We start from the raw sequence: 19,837 nt of genomic DNA on the forward strand, positions 1-19,837 counted from the left end.
ACCTGAAGCGTCTGTAACCCGAGGTACCACTGTAATGCAAGTAGTTACTCCAGCTGCTTTGAACTTAGGGATTTAACATAGCCATAGCACTCAGCTGAAAAGTCTACTCCTGTGTCGGAAGGTGGGGGGCATTTTAATATCTGGAGCTGTCCCTTTAATCTCCACCTGTGTTCTATATCCTAAAACTTCCTGAACTTTTAACCCGGCTGGTTTTTAGCCTGGCTCTGTTCCTGAACTTGCTAACTCATTAAGTGTTTGACGTCTGGTTTTTCTGATGAGAGCTGGAACTGCTCCATTGTGCATTCATAACCCTGCTGGAAGTGACAGTGGTTTGCTGCAGGTGTCTGCCTTGTGTGCTGTTATCTTGAGAGGAACCCCTGGGGTCAAGTGCTGGCACTCGTTCCCTTCTAATCATGCCATCTCATACATGTAATGGCACTGAATTATGCCGCTTCCAGGCTGGGCTGGAATCTGCTGCTTCTAGCAGCTCTCGGCATATCTGCCTTCCTTTGCCAGCTTCAGATTCTGCTGGTTTCCAGTCCCTCCCTTTAAGTCTGCAGCAGACATTTATTTCTATTAATCAGTACTCTGTGAGCAGGTCAGAGCCAAAATTCCCAGTTGTAAACACCATCATGAAACTACTGATTAAGAGAGGAAGTGCTGTGGTTATGTATTATGGGCAGTAGCTTTTCCAAGCGCAGTTGCCTTTCGTTTACGTCAACCCATAGGTTTGCAAAAACCACTGTCAAGTGTTGACATCTGATTACGAGGGTTGATTCTCACTGAAAACCTGGCTGTACCAGCTTATATACACAACTAAAAATGTCTCTTTATGTGTTGGTTTGTAGGTGGCTAACCTTGTTTGGGGCAAACACCATACATCATTCTGGGTATGACTTTTTTCTGTAAAAATGGGTCTGATTTTTTATCTTTAGAAATAAATCTTGGAGGGGAGGCTACAAAAGACTTTTTGGACTCAGAGTACCACAGCAGGGGATCCTTGAGAGGCGTGTGTGTGTGTGTGTGTGTGTGTGTGTGTGTGTGTGTGTGTGTGTCTACACACACACACACAGAGAGAGAGTTTTCTATATTGAATATATGAAAGAAATCCACAAAAATGAACAGTTAGAACATAAAGCTAAGCAGGGGTCAGCAAACTTTTTCAGCAGGGGGCTGGTCCACTGTCCCTCAGACCTTGGGGGGGGGGAACGACTATATTTTGAAGGGGGGAAAATGAACGAATTCCTATGCCCCACAAATAACCCAGAGATGCATTTTAAATAAAAGGACACATTCTACTCATGTAAAAACACACTGATTCCCAGACGGTCCGTGGGCCGGATTGAGAAGGCAATTGGGCTGGATCTGGCCCCTGGGCTTTAGTGTGCCTACCCATGGCTAAAACAATAATAATTATTTATAAATTGCCTGGTCTGTCCACATAATTATGTTTACCGTGTGCCCTTTATGCCTTCTTTTCCCACACACCCTATAGAATGAAGAACTGTCTCTATTGTCTATTCCACAAGAATGCATAGTCGACTTACATAGGTTTAACTTAGGTGATTTCAATTTTACACTCTTAACAGCCAAATGGCCAGTTGAAATCGCACAACTTAAACACGTAGAAGGCAGTGATCTTAAAAGCTCTTCTTGTGCAGGTTTTTACTGGCATGGAAAGAGCTTTTAAGCTTTTCTGCCTTGCTTAGGAGGTAAGACCTGTTTGGTGCACCACCTCTGGAAGGTAAGATTGCTTGTGGTTCCAATGGGTTGTTTTGACTATGCACAATATCAGCCTTATGTGCTATCCCAGGAACATAACACCCACGCAAGATGCGAGTCGGCTGCATAGTGTTCGTTCTTTTGGTTCTTCTGTTCCAATGTAAACTGAATAAAATTAAACCTTCCTGAGTAGAACACACCCTATTTTATTTGGTCCCTATGCAAACAAGCCTTTTGTGTCAGATTATCTGACATATGTAGGAACCAAGCCTTCTTGTACCAGGTTTCTACTGTAACTCCTTCAAGATGTTTCCCAAAGTGCGCAGCCACTGTTCTCTTTGCCATAAGCAGGAAATTAAAATGGACAAATGGGGGGGTGGATCTTGGGACCTACAAAACACGCATGTGAGGGCTGGATACAGCCCACAGGCAAACAACCCGTTACAGAGGTTGCCTTCACAAAATTAAAACGCAACACAATCTGACCTCATTTCATTCCCTTGGATACAACCTCATGTGTGTCTTCTGAAAGGCAAACGAGGCCAGAATATAGCCTACTGGCTTCCTTTCGGATTCTGTGCTGGTCACATACTAGATCAATTCTTAGTGTCTTATCTAGAATTTTTTAGAAGCAGAATATCTATTATGTATGTACTTTAATGTTAGTTTGTGTAAATGACAATCCAATAACATGTGGTCCATGTGTTCTTTTTGTTATTATGTTATATTCATGGTGTCACTGTTGAAAAACCAATAAAATGCATGTATCCTACTTTGCCCTTGCAGATATTTATATGATTTAGCAGTGTACACATATTAAACGCTATAAAAATTAAATGTTTTACCTACAACTCTTCTGCTGTAATTTTACTGATGGCAAATCAGTAAAATATGTAGAGTGTATCTCTGTGTCAAAGAGTGTGTAGGGAAGAAAGTAAGAAAGTTAAAGGATAATAAAGGAATTTTCTTAACACATTTAGGTCCTGGTGGTTCTTTCTAGATGGGTTCTCAAGTCCTTAGTTAAAATCCCTCCTCTCTGCGCCATCTCAAAAGTTGGCTCCAAGCACTTTGTGTCTTAGATAAAGAATCAAGAAGAAAAAGGAAGTCATCTCATGATTTCCTAGGCCAGAAAGGAAGTTCTCTGGCACACAAAGATCCTTTCTTTAAATGAAAGCTTCTGCCTTCAATCTTCCAGCTCTGCCTTCTTAATAGAAAAAAACAGTTTACTGGAAGAGGGAGGGACCAACTCACTTTGGACACAAGCCAGCCCCTGTCAGCCACAGTTAGCGGGGTGAAAAGGCTTGTGTAAACCAATCAGAGAGAATGATGCCATTCTAAGCTCTGCTTACACATCCTTGTAGTTTCAAGCATTCTTTTAACCATTTATACTTGTTAATAGCTCATAAGAATGAAAAGTGTGGAGGAAAATTAGGAGGCATTCCTTATCACAAAGAATTCTATATGGGCCTGTACATCCAAACGAAACTTTAGGACCCGTAAACACATAAGGAAGGGGGCACTGGGGACAAGCATGCCAACTCCACCACCACTGTCATTTTCAAACTTATTTCCATGAGGATGGGGTTGCTTCCCCCACATGTGTTTACTGTTACCTCTTTGGAACACCTGAAGAGAAGGCTGAGGAAGAGTGGAGATGGAAATGGGTGCAGCAGAATACAATGGAGAAGCAGGAAAGATGGGAATGCAGACGGGACTTTGCTATGTAAGTGAGTCTTGAGAGGGATTGTCTGTTTGCAAACATAAACAAGCAGCATAACTGAAGGCATGGAGGTAGGATACTATTACAGGCCACCCCAATCTCTGAGCAGTGTGAAATGCCAGGGGTCTTGGCACTTAACCAGGCACTTGTGTTTTCTTTGGAATGAGTCACAGCAGGGGCTATGGTGTCTTTATGACATATGGTTTTATTCACACATGTATACAACCTTGGGACGCGGGTGGCGCTGTGGGTTAAACCTAGGACTTGCCGATCGGAAAGTCGGCGGTTCAAATCCCCGCGACAGGGTGAGCTCCCGTTGCTTGGTCCCAGCTCCTGCCAACCTAGCAGTTTGAAAGCACATCAAAGTGCAAGTAGATAAATTGGTACCGCTCTGGCAGGAAGGTAAACGGCATTTCCGTGCGCTGCTCTGATCTGCCAGAAGCGGCTTAGTCATGCTGGCCACATGATGTGGGAAGCTCCCTCTGCCAATAAAGCGAGATGAGCGCCGCAACCCCAGAGTCGTTCATGACTGGACCTAATGGTCTGGGGTCCCTTTACCTTTAATTGAAGGAGAGGGGTGTACAGGTACGTGTCTTTTTTTTTGCTGCTGTGCTGCCGGGGTGAATCTGGTGCTTTGCCCAGTAGCATGGTAGCAAAAGATACATCTTCAAGAGAAGATATAGTCCAAGAGAAGCCAGCTTCTGACATAAGTGCAGCAGCAACCTCGCCAAACAGGCAGCCAGCATTGCCCTGAGCCTTGGCTTCAAGCAGCAGCCAGCATGGTTCAGAGCTTCTTTGTAGCAGCCTGCTCCAGCCAGCCTACCTGGCTTCTGTGCCCTTCCATCCTTCCAAAAACCCTTGCCAAAACTTGACCTCCCCTTCCGTTTGCATCATGGCGCACTGTAACCCTGGCAACCTCTTCCTCTGTGCCCAGCAGTGTCTTCTGTTTGAACTGCCCATTTCAGCCTTTGTTTCTTAATAGCTTATTTCCCCGCTAGCCATGTCAGGCTGGCATGGCTTGTTATCCCGCAGTGTTTGGCACTGTTTTAGTCAAACCTTTATCAATTCTAACTTTTAACAAGTTCAGGAATCGTGGGTGGCTTGCAGCCGCAGACTCTGGTCCCCCAAACCTGTAGCAATACAGATGACTCCGTAGGCCAGCAGTTATTTCAGACTGTCCACCCTCAAGTAACCCTTTCCACTTCTACTCATTTCCTGAGTAATGCCAGTGTGTTCTGAGACGTATTTTTTGCACCAGCTAAGTTAATGCAAGACCTTTGCATGCCATGTTGCGTATGTGCATTGCAGGAAAGATAGGAAGCTTGACATTCCCTCCCACCCTGGAATTCTCATTGAGAAACTCCTAATAATAATAATAATAATAATAATAATAATAATAATAATAATAATTTATTATTTATACCCCGCCCATAGTTTGAAAACCACTGCTGTGGGTATTAAGGGTGAAACAGACTTCTGATGTTGCACTTCTCCAGTTTATTTGAATTACATAGCAAAGTCCGGCTTTTGATAAGTATTTTGTCTAATTGGTAACCTTAATAATATGTGCTGTTTCCTTCAATAGGTAAGAGTGCTGATTGATTCCGTTAATAGCAAATCCTCTGGCTGTCAGCCGGTAATGGAATAGTTACTTTGGGTTTCACAGAAGGTTCCCATGAGTTTGTGCTTTTTATGGCTTTCTAAAAGGCACCCTGTTTAAAGTGGTGCTGGGCATTTTAACCTCTTTCTCATCATATGATGTTTTTTCATTTCCTCCCACTTTCAATGGGCAGCATTGTCCAAACCTGCCTTGTTTTCTGTTTTTGTCCATTTCTCCTCCTCTCCCCCCTAACTGCTACTGTAAGCCGCGGTTCAGTCCTGAAAGGGAGAAAGTTCTTGGAGATTTTGAATGTGTGTGTCTTTGTCATCTGAGGAACAGTCTAATCATTCCATAAACACTGGCACGGCTGCCCTTCTCCAAGCAGAGAGACAGACTTTAGAAAAGAGCCTTGAAGTTTTCTCCCATGGAAACCTCAGCGTGCTTGGTTGGTTTTGCTTTTAGCATTTAAAGCGCTGAAACAACTTGAAGCCAGGTTACCCAAGACTGTGCTTCTCAAGCTATCTGATTGCTGGACTGGCAATTTACACACACACACACAAACACACAATGCTAGGGACCAGTACCATACAGTATTTTGTTCCTGAAGTGCCCCATCCAGCCTAGGCTGTGGGGTTGCTCGGATCCAGCAACTGATGGTTCATTGACTGGCACTGATCCATGGGCTGCTACATTGAGTAGCACTGATCTAAGACATATATAATAATAATAAAAAAATATTTTTTTTTATTTATTTATCTCCCCTAACCCTCCCCAGCCGAAGCCAGGCTCAGAGCGGCCAACAACAACAAAAGTAACACAACATTCTAAAATCAATTCATTTTAAAATCAATTCAAAATCAAATTCATGGCAACCATTGGGCTAGAGTTCTGTGAGGATTACCAAAGGAGGGGGTCAGACTGTGCCTTGGCCAAAGGCCTGGTGGAACAGCTCTGTCTTGCAGGCCCTGCGGAAAGATGTCAAGTCCCACAGGGCCCTAGTCTCTTGTGACAGAGCGTTCCACCAGATCTCTTCCAGGCAACTGTACTCCTTGGACTGGGCATTGCCAATAGTGCTTCGTTTCACTACTGCTATAGTCTGTTGATTCAGAATTGAAGGGGGGCAAATGCAAACATAATAGCTGAAAGGGACTGGGTCTAACCAGGCTTTAGAGCAGTGTCACAGAGGTTAACAACAACAACAACAACAACAACAACAACAACAACAACAACAACAACAGTTTTATTTACACCCCACCCGTCTGAGTGGGTTTCCTCAGCCACTCTAGGTGGCTTACAGCATATATAAAACATAGTAAAAAACATATAATTTTTGCTATATTTAATTATTTCATTTATGAATCTCTTCCCATTAGACACCCAAAAACAATTTACAGTGGGTGGAATTCAACGTTGTTTTATGATGAGCGTCCCATCAGCGCAAGCATTGTAGCTTGGCAGGCAGAACAGTCCCCCCTCCTTCCCCACACAAAAAAGTTTTGGTGATTCTCCTGACATCCCAAGCTAATTTTGGGGGAGACACAGGGGGAGAGAAGTGAAGCCTAATTGGTCAAGCGGAAGCCTCCACACAGGGCTTGGGCTGACTGGATTTTTTAGGTGAATCCCGCCCAATGTAATAAAAGCATATATAAAATAGTTAAATATATACAAACAGTTGCATATATAAAACATTTCTAAAAACATGACTATATGTATAAAAATAGCTTGAAATAGCAACAGCAAATGTATAAAACAATTCAAATCCAATACAGCTACCAGCTGGGTCAGCAGTTGAGCCCAGAGGGGAGTTGATGGGGACCCTGATTATCAAAGAGTACCAAACTAACCTCAATCTTCAAATAATTGCTTGCAGAAAAACTCATTTATGAGGCTAATTGTATTCTATTGGTATCCTGCACTGCCATGTAATCCATACACCACATATTTCACTTTAGGTGCTAATCACTTTCTGCCTATGTTTAGAATGCATCAATATCTGTACACATGTTTTGTGGTTCCTTCAATTCCTCTCATTTTAAAAAATGAATTTAGAAATAGTACTGTGCACCAGCAAAAAATATAATTCTATGATTCTCTGATTTTGTGAGACAGAAGAGAATACCTTCTTTAATACAGAGTGATTTGACCCCACAAGTCAAGTTCTATGTTCATTCAGTATTCAGAGGAGAATAGTCTTATAAATCATTTGTGTAAGAGCAGGCAGTCTGTGGGAAGTGATTGTACCCTAGCCTCAAGAGTTCAGCCCATGGATCCTGGTTTGCTGCTCCTTTCTGTATCCTCCTCTTGGTTTTATTTATTTTTATTAACAAAATCAATTTATCTCTCACTTGACAGAAGACCTCTTAGTAGTTTAACAAGGAGCTATCTAAAACATTCATTAAAACTACTGATAAAAGCAAACATTAAAAACAAGCTAACATAAAATCTTTAAGTATGACCAGCAATTTAAATACAATGATACATAATAAAATTACATATTAAAATTGTTTGTCTTGGTAGGCTGAAACCATAGGAACCAACTTTTTGGGGTCAAAGACCCTTCTTCCCCCCCCCCCCAAAATTGAGGGGCCTGGGCCTACCCAAAGTTGATAGGCATTGCCATTCAAATGGTGTGCGTTCACCACATTATGTGATCAATAATGCAGGGTGTGGCTTACCTGCCCGCCCCCCAATATTTTATTCAAGTTGGCACCCCTGGCAGAAAACAATGGGAACTGGGGTCAGCTTTGCCACTAGTCAGATCTTGGAATACCATTAACAGGCAGCAAATTATCCATTATTTGGTTTATCAATTATATTTCCAGCATCCCTGGTTGTCCCATATGGATCTTCTAGCTCAAATATTAAAATTGTTTTGCTTTTGGGCCACCTGTGACTTGACCTGATCTTATTACTGATTTCCCAGTATCATCATAGCAGTTACGTTTTTTATATTTATATATATATAGAGAGAGTGTTGCTGTGGCAACAAAACTGAGATTACCAAGGCACTGATGTTCGTCGCTGAGTTAAATATAAACTTCCTCCCGTTATGATACATGTTCAGGATAGATCTTTAGAGCCACAATTAAGCATCATTTGACTTAAAAGCAAATGTCTTCTAATATGAGCAATCATTTGTATTGCAGTTTGCAAAATGAGCACAGCGTTTTTATTTTAAAAGCTGTGATTTAAATATACATAAGCATGTTGGGGACCACCCATTCAGGTTGGGGAGGAAGTATACCACGGCAAAGAGTGATATTTTATTCCTCTTTTCTCTGTGATTTTCTTTTGACTGAAGGGGGGAGGGATCTTGGACCTGAAACTGCTGAGGGACCTTGTCTTGTGCTTAGTCTTTCCTTCTCTTTATGGCTTCAGGGCTGTGGATGGTTTGGTGGGCTTGCTCCCTTTCCTTGGGATCCAAAACCATTGCCAGTGGTCTGTACCATCATCAAAGTACAGTGAGTGAGGCTCGGGGTGAGCTGCCATGATGTGCCAGTAGTTAAGGAACTCCCTTCCCCATCTGAAGGTTTTAGAACAGGGATGGTAGACATGGTGCCTTTCAGATGTTGTTGAACTACAACTCCTATCATCCCTGACCATTGGTTATGTGTTCTGGGCCTGATGGGAGTTGTAGTTCATCAATATCTGGGTGGCACCATATTGGCTACCCCTGCAGTATGATATCTTAACAGCTTTCCCCTGCCAACCATGAAATAATTCTGCAGTTCAAGCTGTCAGAGGCTTTGGAGGTTGTATGCACAATGTCCTTTATTCAGGGTGTGAGCTGACAGATTTTAACAGTTGGGTTACATTGGCTATATTGTGTTTCTGTTTCTTTCCCAGCAAGGAGAGAAAACGTGCCCTTTTATTTTTCTGAATTCTGTTGGCGTAGGAGAGCTTTCTAATTAAAATCCACAACATGTACCACAACCTCCCGCCCATGCATATTAAAGCAAGCCATTTGTGATACACCAACAGTCCGAAAGCACAAATGAGGATGTCTGTTCCGCTTTTACAAACACTTCCCTGCCTGGTCACCTGGAGGCAATTCTTACTTGCCACAGGCAAGTGGCTGTTTAGAAAATGAGTGTAAATGTGCAGGTGGTTGGTAACTAAATCTTGGGTATCTAAAGTGGATTGGCTACAGGTGCAGACGTTCATAGCCATTGGTGGTCTGTCTATTCAGAAAGCTCTTTGTATTTAAAATGAAACACAAGCCAGCATAGGTTTCAACCTTGAGTATACATGCAAAATGTCCGGAAATATTGGGAGGTAATTTGTATGTTTTCTCCTAGTTTGGTTTTTTCCAAGAGCTGGAGAGTGCCGTGATGACTCATCCTTTCTGTTTAACTACAGAAAGTGGGTCAGGGGAGTTAAAGGATGATTATTGGCAACACATCAAAGGCTAGCTCTAAGCCACAGAGACCCAAGTGGGACTTTGGCACCAATCCATTTCAGTGCACAGAAAAATACACTAAAGGATTAACAATAAAACATTTCTTTTTTACAGAGTCTCGTGTGTTGGGAGAAGCAGGATAAACTTGTCCTTTGTCTTGAGAGAGGCTAGGCTATTCTGCCTATTCAATTTATACAGAGATTTATATCTCATTTCCCTCTCCAACTGGAAGTACTAGCTCACAAAATCAAACCTACATTAGCAATAGGTAATATCAAAAACAGAACAAAGAATTGAAGTAAAACATATTAAAAAAATGAAATCCCGGCCCCTAAAGTACTGGCATTTAGCTGGCTACTTAAAACATATCTGTTCCACCCAGACTTTCTCTGAGGAATGATCCATGTTGATGCAGTAATCTGATCTGTTGATTTATAATGTATTCTGCATTTGTTTTATTGATGGAATGCTATTGTTGGCTTTATATTGTTAGTCACCATGATATTTTTGCGTTAATGAAGGTGGTATTGAAACTCTGGTAAATAAATAAATATCAATACAGTAACGAACAGCAGCTGGAACTGTGTCCAGAAATGAATTGGCAAGCAATGCAGCGTGCTTGCTTCCTGATGTGTTAGAAAGGAATTTGGAAGGGGTGAGTTGATAGGCAAATGGAAAAGAAAAAGACGGGTGCAGAGCATCATATGCTTAATGAAAGCTCAGAGCAGTTCATATGAGTTAATGGCATGTAGCTCATACTTTTCAGCCATCGTAGTCACATCTTAATTTTAGTGTGGGCCTAATCTTCAGTGGTTGGTTTTTTGTTGTTTTTTTACTATCACATTTTCAATTTAGCCTGCATAATTCCGAGTACTAGAAATGCACCTTTCTGTTTTTAAGCAAAAGATTTGGCTTGGATTTGGGAGGGAGAGTCCAGGGTCAGATCCCACTCAGCCATGAAACTTACCTGGGTTACCTTAAGCAGATTTGTCTTGATGTAATCTGCCTTTCAGAGTAATTGACAGAGGGTGCAAGAAGACAGTGTAATGGACACAACTCTCACGAGAGTAGATTTTAAAACTGTAAACATAATGAGCAGGTTTGACTTTGGAAAAGTTCCCTTTACTTTCAGGTTGAGTGTTCTAATTACAAAACTTAATCATGGTGCCTTCCAAACTGGGGTTCTTTGGAACTTATAAGAGATTGCGGAGAGGAACCTTGCCCCTCAACCACTGCTGGTTTTCATTGTGCAGTGCACAGCTAATAATAATAATAATAATAATAATAATAATAATAATAATAATAATAATAAATTTTATTTATACCCCGCCCTCCCCGGCCAGAGCCTCCGCGGGGCATACCAGGAGAGGTGGTCCCGTGGGTATGTGGGTCCTAGGCCGCATAGGGCTTTAAAAGTCAAAACCAGCACCTTAAACCTGACCCTATATTCCCCGGGAGCCAGTGCAGTTGGTAAAGCACTGGATGAATGTGATCCCGCGGCAAGGAGGGAGCCTCGCAGTGGCATTCTGCACCCGCTGGAGTTTCTGGGTCAGCTTCAAGGGCAGCCCCGCGTAGAGCGAGTTACAATAATCAAGCCTGGAGGTGACCGTCGCATGGATCACAGTGGCTAGGTCAGGGCGAGAAAGGTAAGGGACCAACTGCTTAATACGGCGGAGATGGAAAAATGCCACCTTTGCTGTGGCTGCAAACTGCGCCTCCAAATGGGCAAATGCTCGAGGATGTGCTTTTGTAGCACATAATGGGATAGCAAAGACCGATGGATCTGACCAGCACCCTAGGACATGCCGCAGAATCCTCTGCAATGTGCAGGGGTCCCATGGCAGATGGCTTGGTGTGGTAAGGCGTTCTCTGTGCACAGAAAGTCTTTGCAGTGACCTCACCTCTCTCAGCCCTTCCCCTTTCTTCAAGGAGTAAAAATGATCTACCTTACACAGTTCTTGTGAGAATCATATGAAGCACTTGCAAGCACTGCATAAATTCTGTGTAGTTAATGTAAACTACTGCCTAAAGGGACTAAGATGGAGTTGCTTCACCAACTTACTTTGCTCTCGTTACAGCAGTAAACCTCTGAGTGTCTACCTAATGCCAGAATAAGTCTTTGTAAGCCAGATACTTGCCTACATTCTAAGCAATGATATATGGTGAGGATTACCAACTGCTGTGTTTTGTGTACTCTGGAACCAGCTTAGCATGGGCTGCTTTATCCCATATCTGACCACACGAAAAGGTATTTCAAAATATGTTTGAACATGGGTACAAACTGAGTGTTTCTGAGCACCTGCAGAGTGCATGGTCTCATCCTGGAGGGACAATGTCATGTGGAAACAGCTGATAGGATTTCCAAGTCAAAGAAGGTCACATCCAGTTAGCCTAGCGACTCTTTTTAAAGAACCAAACCCCAATACTTCCTATTTGTTTCTCCTTGCACAGTCTTGCTGATGCCTATTATTGAGTTCTTTGCAAAAATGATTGTGGTGTAATGCATTTTCCCTTCCTGCTCCTCCCTCCCCCTCCGCCTTGTGTGAAACCAGAGGCATGATGTCAGGGTATGTGTGTTTTTTCTGTGAAGTGTGCAGGATGCTGCATCTGGCCAACAGCTGTGTGTATGTTGATAACATTACAAGCATTTCCCCTCAGTTTCTGTATCTGTATGGGAGGCGTGTACACAGGGGAGGGAGCCATAATAAGACTTAAGACATACAGTGGTGCCCCGCAAGACGAATGCTTCGCAAGACGGAAAACTCGCTAGACGAAAGAGTTTTCCGTTTTGGAGGTTCTTCGCAAAACGAATCTCCTATGGGCTTGCTTCGCAAGACGACAATGTTTTGCGAGTTCCTGCTGGTTTTTTCCCCTTCCCCCCCTTTTTTCTAAGCCGCTAAGCCGCTTATCAGCTGATCCGATCAGCAGATAAGCCGCTAATAGCGCTAATCCGTCAATGGGCTTGCTTCGCAAGACGAAAAAACCGCTAGACGAAGAGAATCACAGAACGGATTCTTTTCGTTTTGCGAGGCACCACTGTAACTTCTTTTTTTGTATCCACACCAAACATTTATTTTATTATTTTTATTTTGACAAAGTAATAATCATAAATAAATAAGAATAAAAATGTGCACCCCACCCACAATACCATTCCATTGCAACTATCCAGCCTCCCAAAATTCCAACACCTCTTGCAATGGTTTGACCCCTTTCCATTTTAACAGTACAGTGGTACCTCAGATTAAAGACGCTTCAGGTTACAGACGCTTCAGGTTACAGACTCCAATAACCCAGAAATAGTACCTCGGGTTAAGAACTTTGCTTCAGGTTGAGAACAGAAATCACACAATGGCGGCGCGGCAGCAGCGGGAGGCCCCATTAGCTAAAGTGGTACCTCAGGTTAAGAACAGTTTCAGGTTAAGAACAGACCTCCGGAACGAATTATGTTCTTAACCCGAGGAACTGAAGGAACTAAAAGGAGGTGGACAACAATTAAGGATTTATTATGTTTTCAGAATGCATTGGAAAAATTATATAGAAAGGTTTATTGTGTACATTCAAAGGTAAGATAAAATATATGCAAAGGGACTTGACAGGAAGTCAAAGTTGAAGAAAAGATTTTGGAAGATAAAACGGGGAAAATATTTACTTTCATTATTATTATTTTGTGTGCAAGTGTGGGCGTCTGCACATATAAGTGTTTTTGTATGCAGTGTTTGGGAGGAAATAAGACGGTAAATAACAAATAAACTAAATATTGATGTATGTAATTTTTATTTCTTAATTATATTTAGTGGTAGTATGGCTGTATAGTTTTTTGTAACATAAAATCATTCAATAAAAAATATTTATAAATAAAATAAAAAGTTATTAACCCGAGGTACCACTGTACAAATTCTACAAACACCTTCCATATCTCCTCAAAATCATTTCTCCTGCATATTCCCCACATGTTAATTTATCATTAATAGCTATATCCCACACCTATTTATACCATTCTTCTATTTTATATTCACCTTCCACTTCCTAGCTATTATAATTTGTGCAACTGCCAATGAATTTGTGAGCAAGTCCTTCATAGCCTGCGAACCTTCCACCCCATCGTAAATTGATAATAATGCTACCTCTGGACTTTTGGTCAGCTTTAACCCAGTGATTTCTGTTACCTCCTTAAACACCCTTTACCAAAAAAATTGTACATATTTACACGCTCCACCACATGTGAACATAACCCCCAGTTTCCTGGCACCCCCTTTACTTTTAAGATGCTGCTGTCAATTTATTTTGCAGCGTTAGGTGATTTGAGAGAAGTTTTGACTAGCAAACATCTTTGCTGTGATAAAGTGACTTCCATCTTGTTCTCTAAATTAAACAATGTTGAGAGGGTGTGTGGTCCCTTTTTGCTTGACATGATAACACCTGCAGCCCCTGGAGCTCATCTTTATCAATCAGTCCGTATTATCAGATGCTGTTGGTTCCCACCTGATATTTGTCAAGAAGCCCTCTGATATCCATAACATATTATTTCCGGGGTTGGCTTGAGCTTCAGCTCCAATCTTACGATCCTAGCCAGATCGCTGGAAAAGTGTGTGCATGCAGATTCCTTTTCTGAACTGATCATCCTTCCCCCACCTCCAAAACATCTGCTTTACCCCTACCTTGAGTAATTTCTACCAAAGGAGACAGTCGATTCTTAAAATGATACTGCTGAGGGGGCTGTAGGAGCAGGCAGCTGTGTTTTAAAACTGATGTAATTTTAAATCACGTCAGAGCTATGTTAGCTAACTTGCCGGACAAAGAGGGACTTGAGCCACTCTGCTCAGTTTTATGATTTCTTGGTTCTCAAAGGGAAAAGGAAACTTGCTGGCATGGCTCCCCTCCCTTCTTTCGAAACAGTCAAAACTCCCAAGTGAAAGTAGGATTTTCTTTCTTTGCTATGGAGAGCATAAAACCATTCTGTGACGTAGAGGCTGTCCTAATGCTTTCTGGCATGCTGAAGGACACTTGCAAGGACCACTGGAAAAATCTTACAAGCCCCTGATTCCAGCCCTGCATAAGGACAATTTGTTGTTTTTTAATATAAAGTCCTTGCTGTCATATTTCTAGAAACCCGGGATATTTGCAGCCCTGCTAAAAATCTGTATTCGTTTGAAACAGATTTGCTACTAGTTGGCACTGTTTAGCAATCCAAACTGTTTGGAGTGTATCCATGTGATGAAAATGGTAGTCCTCTCTCTTTGTGAAGAGAATATTAGGCCGTGGTGTTCGTTCTTTACTGATGTGAATCAAAATCTTCATGCCCACAATCTATACTGATGGTTGCATATGGCAAAGGAAAAATGCAGCTGTTGCTAATAACAGTTTCTCCCTGAACATAAGCAAAATAAGGGGACTTTGCCCAGAGAAGCTGGCAACCTGCATTTCAACAGTATAGAAGACTACAGAGGAAGGCAAGGGTAGTAGGGAATGAAAACACAAAAACTTGGTTTTGCATACTTTGGGTTTGCTCCATTGGTGGTGAGGATAAGGGTCAAGTGAAAGGCTTCACAGAAAGAGTGGGTTTTAAGGAGTATTTCAGAGAAAGAGAGAGATGACTCCGCCTAGATGTCTGAGCGGGCAGTTGGAGGAAAGTAGTGTTTATCTTATGTATGACTTCAGTATAAATGTGTCACTATCATTTTCAGTAACTTGCTTTATTTATCCTTCATTGTCCATTTATGGGGTAGGCTTTTGGGTTTTTGCATGTTTTTTTAAATGATAACTCCATTCTGGCACAGACCCAAACATGCAAGGCAAGTGCTGTGCACTTTTAAAGCAGGGTAGTTCCAGAACTCCTTGTCTTGAAAATCCATATAGCTCTAAATTAGGGAAGGGGAACAAGTTGCCCTCCAGATGATGCTGGGACCAACTCAGCCCTAGCCAGCATGGCCTGTAGTGAGGAATGATGGGGTTTGTAGTCCAACAATATTTGGAGGGTCACAGGTTCCCCATCTCTGCTCTAAGTTATCATATGGTGATGATCAGGATTGGAATACTTGCTCCCCATTTTTGTCTCTGGTCTAAAGTGATTTAGATACAGTACTTAATTTCCGCACTGATGCACAACCCACATGTAGTCATACTACCTTTTATAAAACCTTGTGAGAGATCTCTAGGTGATATATAGATAGTTGTTGTGGTTGTTGTTTTTTACAACTTCCTCCTCCCCTCTCCCCAAGTGACGACCAGATTTGCAGTGGGAGTGCTGTTGGAGCAAGGGTTTCTTTTTGTGCTAATGCCAGAAACTGGGAAAACGAGTATCTGTTTACGCTAGAATAAAGAATTGAAATTCATGGCCTCAAGGCTGCTATCTTGGGGATACTATCTTGAAATAACTGTTGTCTACACAAATAAAGAACTCCACATTCTGTTCCAACCTTCCTCAAGCTGTGCTGGCTAGGACTGATAGACATTGTAGTCCAAAATATCTGGAAAACACTAGTTAGGGGGAGGCTGTCTTAATTGCTGTCAGTCACCCTTGAATTATTCTTACTTAAACAGTGATTGCTACCATGCTCAAGAGATTAAAACCCAAGATCCACACTTTTCTTAGGGAAGCAAGCCAGCATCACAGCCCAGAATCCATTGCATACCTTGAGCATGTTTCCATACATGTAAGAGAGAAACGGCTTTAAAAAAAGACGTTTCAAAATTGTAGTCACTGGTTTTCCCCCAACAGAGGCTACTATGCTTTCAACTGCAGCAGGAAGTAGTCCAGTGACTGTAGTGGTCCCATATGATGGTATTTTAAAGTTGGAGAAAGCTACACCACTTTTTTTATTGTTGGAAAGCATAGAACCTATGCTTTCAAATAATAAAAAAGACGCGGCATAGACGCGGCAGCTAAAAAAGCCAATGCAATTCTGGGCTGCATCAATAGGAGTATAGCATCTAGATCAAGGGAAGTAATAGTGCCACTGTATTCTGCTCTGGTCAGACCTCACCTGGAGTACTGTGTCCAGTTCTGGGCACCACAATTCAAGAAGGACACAGACAAACTGGAACGTGTCCAGAGGAGGGCAACCAAAATGGTCAAAGGCCTGGAAACGATGCCTTATGAGGAACGGCTAAGGGAGCTGGGCATGTTTAGCCTGGAGAAGAGGAGGTTAAGGGGTGATATGATAGCCATGTTCAAATATATAAAAGGATGTCACATAGAGGAGGGAGAAAGGTTGTTTTCTGCTGCTCCAGAGAAGCGGACACGGAGCAATGGATCCAAACTACAAGAAAGAAGATTCCACCTAAACATTAGGAAGAACTTCCTGACAGTAAGAGCTGTTAGACAGTGGAATTTGCTGCCAAGGAGTGTGGTGGAGTCTCCTACTTTGGAGGTCTTTAAGCAGAGGCTTGACAACCATATGTCAGGAGTGCTCTGATGGTGTTTCCTGCTTGGCAGGGGGTTGGACTCGATGGCCCTTGTGGTCTCTTCCAACTCTATGATTCTATGATTCTATGAACCTCTGATACAACAGGTGGGAACTCTAAATGAAAATAATCTTCAGAGAGAAAAAATACACATCCTAAAATCTGAAAAAGTAATCATTAGGTGATGCAAGGATTCTTGCAGAAAAACCACTAGATTCTGAACTCTCAGACCTTCATGTGTCAATGTACAATATTTGTAACGTCTGGCTTGCACTGGCTATACTTTGAACATCTATGAATTAGCTTTCCACACTGCACTTCAGGCACCCAGCAGATCTGTTTCACCCTGTTTGCCAACAGGGTGTTTCACTCCTGTGCCTGTATATATAGGTGTAAACTCTTTGAAGTCATCCCAGATCTCCAGAGACCCAAGAGGCACTTCTCAGGGACTTAACATGCTGGGCAAACGAGTTTTGAAGACATTCCATGGCCAATTCTCTATGTGTGGGACTTGGTGCGTTTAGGGCTCATGCTTCCCTCTTTGGTCCAAAGGATTCTTGACCTAGTTGACTATAAGGGCCAAAATGGATGTGATGCTGAATGTGTCAGGGTGGTTATTTTTCTAAATTTAATATTGGGCACAGGAGGGACCAATCTTCATCCAAGACTGCAGTGTGCAGGGAGGGGAGGCACAACCTTTTCTTCCCCCGCCTTGGTTCTAACAAAAATCCCTCCCTTTCTTGCACCACTGTTATTCTTAGGGGAGAAAAGCTGTCTTTGGGAGGGGGCATTTCATTTGGAGCTGTGTGTGGATGGAAGGATAAAACCTCGCCTCCTTGCTGGGTGCATTCTTCATTTATGTATTTAGCACTGCATCTCGTTTGGGCCTCGAGATCTCCCTGCAGATAGTCAAAGCTGTCTGTAGCTGGGAGGGTTTGGGTGGTGTGTTCAGGTCGTCTATGACTTCATTCTTGTCTGTGCATCCAGAGGTTGGGAAGGGCCTGGGCTGAAGCAGATAGAAACTGAGTACGGTAACAGAAGCCATTGCAAGAGATTTGGCCAAGTTGTAAGCACAGATGTGCTGCTTTGGCGTTGCAGTGGTTGACCCTGCAGGAAAGTCTCCAAAGAGGAGTTGGTGAATCCTGTGGGAAAGGGCTTATTACGAAACCAAATGGCCTACAGTGTTATGAAACTTGCCTTGTTGGTTGTCATCCCTATCTTACTGAAAGCCAAAAGAAAGCTTTGTTTTGGTGAGGGACTCTTAAGAGTCTGCTTTGGTTCTATATAGTAGGGTGTCATTGTTGTTGTTGTTAATTGTATTTAGAAGTAGGAGGTTCTGAGTCTTAATACAGTGGTGCCCCGCAAGACGAATGCCTCGCAAGACGGAAAACCTGCTAGACGAAAGGGTTTTCCGTTTTTGAGCTGCTTCGCAAGACAATTTTCCCTATGGGCTTGCTTTGCAAGACGAAAACGTCTTGCAAGTGTTCCGATTTTTTTCCGCTCCCCCCCTTTTTCTAAGCCGCTAAGCCGCTAATAGCCTTTTAGCCGCTAATCCGCTAAGCCTTTAATAGCCGCTAAGCCTTTAATAGCCGCTAAACCGCTAATAGCGCTAAGCCGCTAATAGGGTTGCTTCGCAAGACGAAAAAACCGCTAGACGAAGAGACTCGCGGAACGGATTAATTTCGTCTTGCGAGGCACCACTGTACCTTCCTTAAAAAGCCGTCCAATAAGTTCATGGCTAAGGAGCAAATTGAACTGAGGATTTCCTGGGTTGTACCTCGTATCTCATTTTCTGCCCTATAAATGTGCTAGTTCTGAATGTTGCAATTCCCTGGCACATAACAGAGACACTGCTTCTTGTAAAGATCTCTCTTGGCTCCCTTCCAAAAGTGTGACAGGTGTCAATGCTTAGGTACTTCTGATGGTAGTTCTTGCTGGCAATGCAAGCTTGAGTTGTTAATGAAGCCCATCTGTTTTGTTTCTCTTCCTCACCGCTCAGGCCAACATGGGTTCATGCTTCCTTGTCATCCTGCTCAGCAGCTGCCTGACATTCCTGGGAGCAGCAGCCAACATGACCACAGGTAAAGCATTATGTCATTTTCAGTATAATCACTGAACATATCAAGGGGGAATGGGCATGACTACCTTCCTACTGCAGACATAACTTTTAGTAAATGTTCAAATTTTAAAAATGTGTTTTAAGTAACCAGTGTTCAAAAATGCCCATTGTTCTAGGGGCATTTTGCGACAGGGAATTTCATTAGCGCAAGCAGTTTCTGAGCTCTGGGTGCAGTACTGTGCCTAAGATTCAGATTAAAACTTCAGAGTGGAAGGAAAGGAGGATGTTTTTATGCCTCCCCTGAAAACTGGAGAAGAGACCTCTTAAGAATATTAGGGGGGTAGGCAGAGGAAGGACTAGACCCAGTGAAAAATGAGCATAACATTTTAGCTGCAGTTCATTCATTTTCAGCTTTGTATTCTTGTTATTAAACAAGCGTGCCTAGATATTCCGTTGTTGTGCCCATAACCTAGGCTTAAGGTGCCATTTAGATCCTAGCTTTCATATCTTGGTTTCTAACAACTGTAAGTAAAAAAACTTCCAGCACTGCAGTCTAAGATGATAAATGGGCTGGGCTGGGCTGGGGAGAGTGGCTGTCAAAAATTGGACAGAAGCACCTGCCATCCTCTTCCACCAGTTCTTCTCCAGATCGAAGCCTGCATATTTTTTAAGCAGTCATTGGTTTGGTGTCTTAAGTAAACAAGACTGCTAGAACTTTGGCATCAGTCTGAGCAGCTTTCCAAAGATAGGGGAAAGGGAGCTCTATTCTGTAGTTCTGTGCAACACTTTATAATAAGGGTAACGGTTCTAGATGTGGAACGAAAGATACCGGGGGGGGGGGGGAGAGTGTGTGTGTTGTTGGGGGTTTGTGTGGAGGGATTGAGCAGCCAAAATACAATAGAATGATCCTTGGAAAGTATCTTCCAATACCTA

General features: G+C 42.5%; 1 protein-coding gene across 2 annotated transcripts in view; it reads left to right on the plus strand.

The window, feature by feature from the left end:
* Positions 1-19,837, plus strand: part of PTPRA (protein tyrosine phosphatase receptor type A) — a 140,008-nt gene that overhangs the window by 77,537 nt on the left and 42,634 nt on the right. For both annotated transcript variants that reach the window (XM_081207028.1, XM_081207029.1), the window contains exon 3: positions 18,845-18,926. In XM_081207028.1, the coding sequence (XP_081063154.1) occupies positions 18,845-18,926 (82 nt within the window). The remainder of the gene's footprint in view (positions 1-18,844; positions 18,927-19,837) is intronic.

This window comes from Podarcis bocagei (assembly GCF_964188305.1).
Source record: "Podarcis bocagei genome assembly, chromosome: 9".
Lineage (NCBI taxonomy): Eukaryota > Metazoa > Chordata > Lepidosauria > Squamata > Lacertidae > Podarcis > Podarcis bocagei.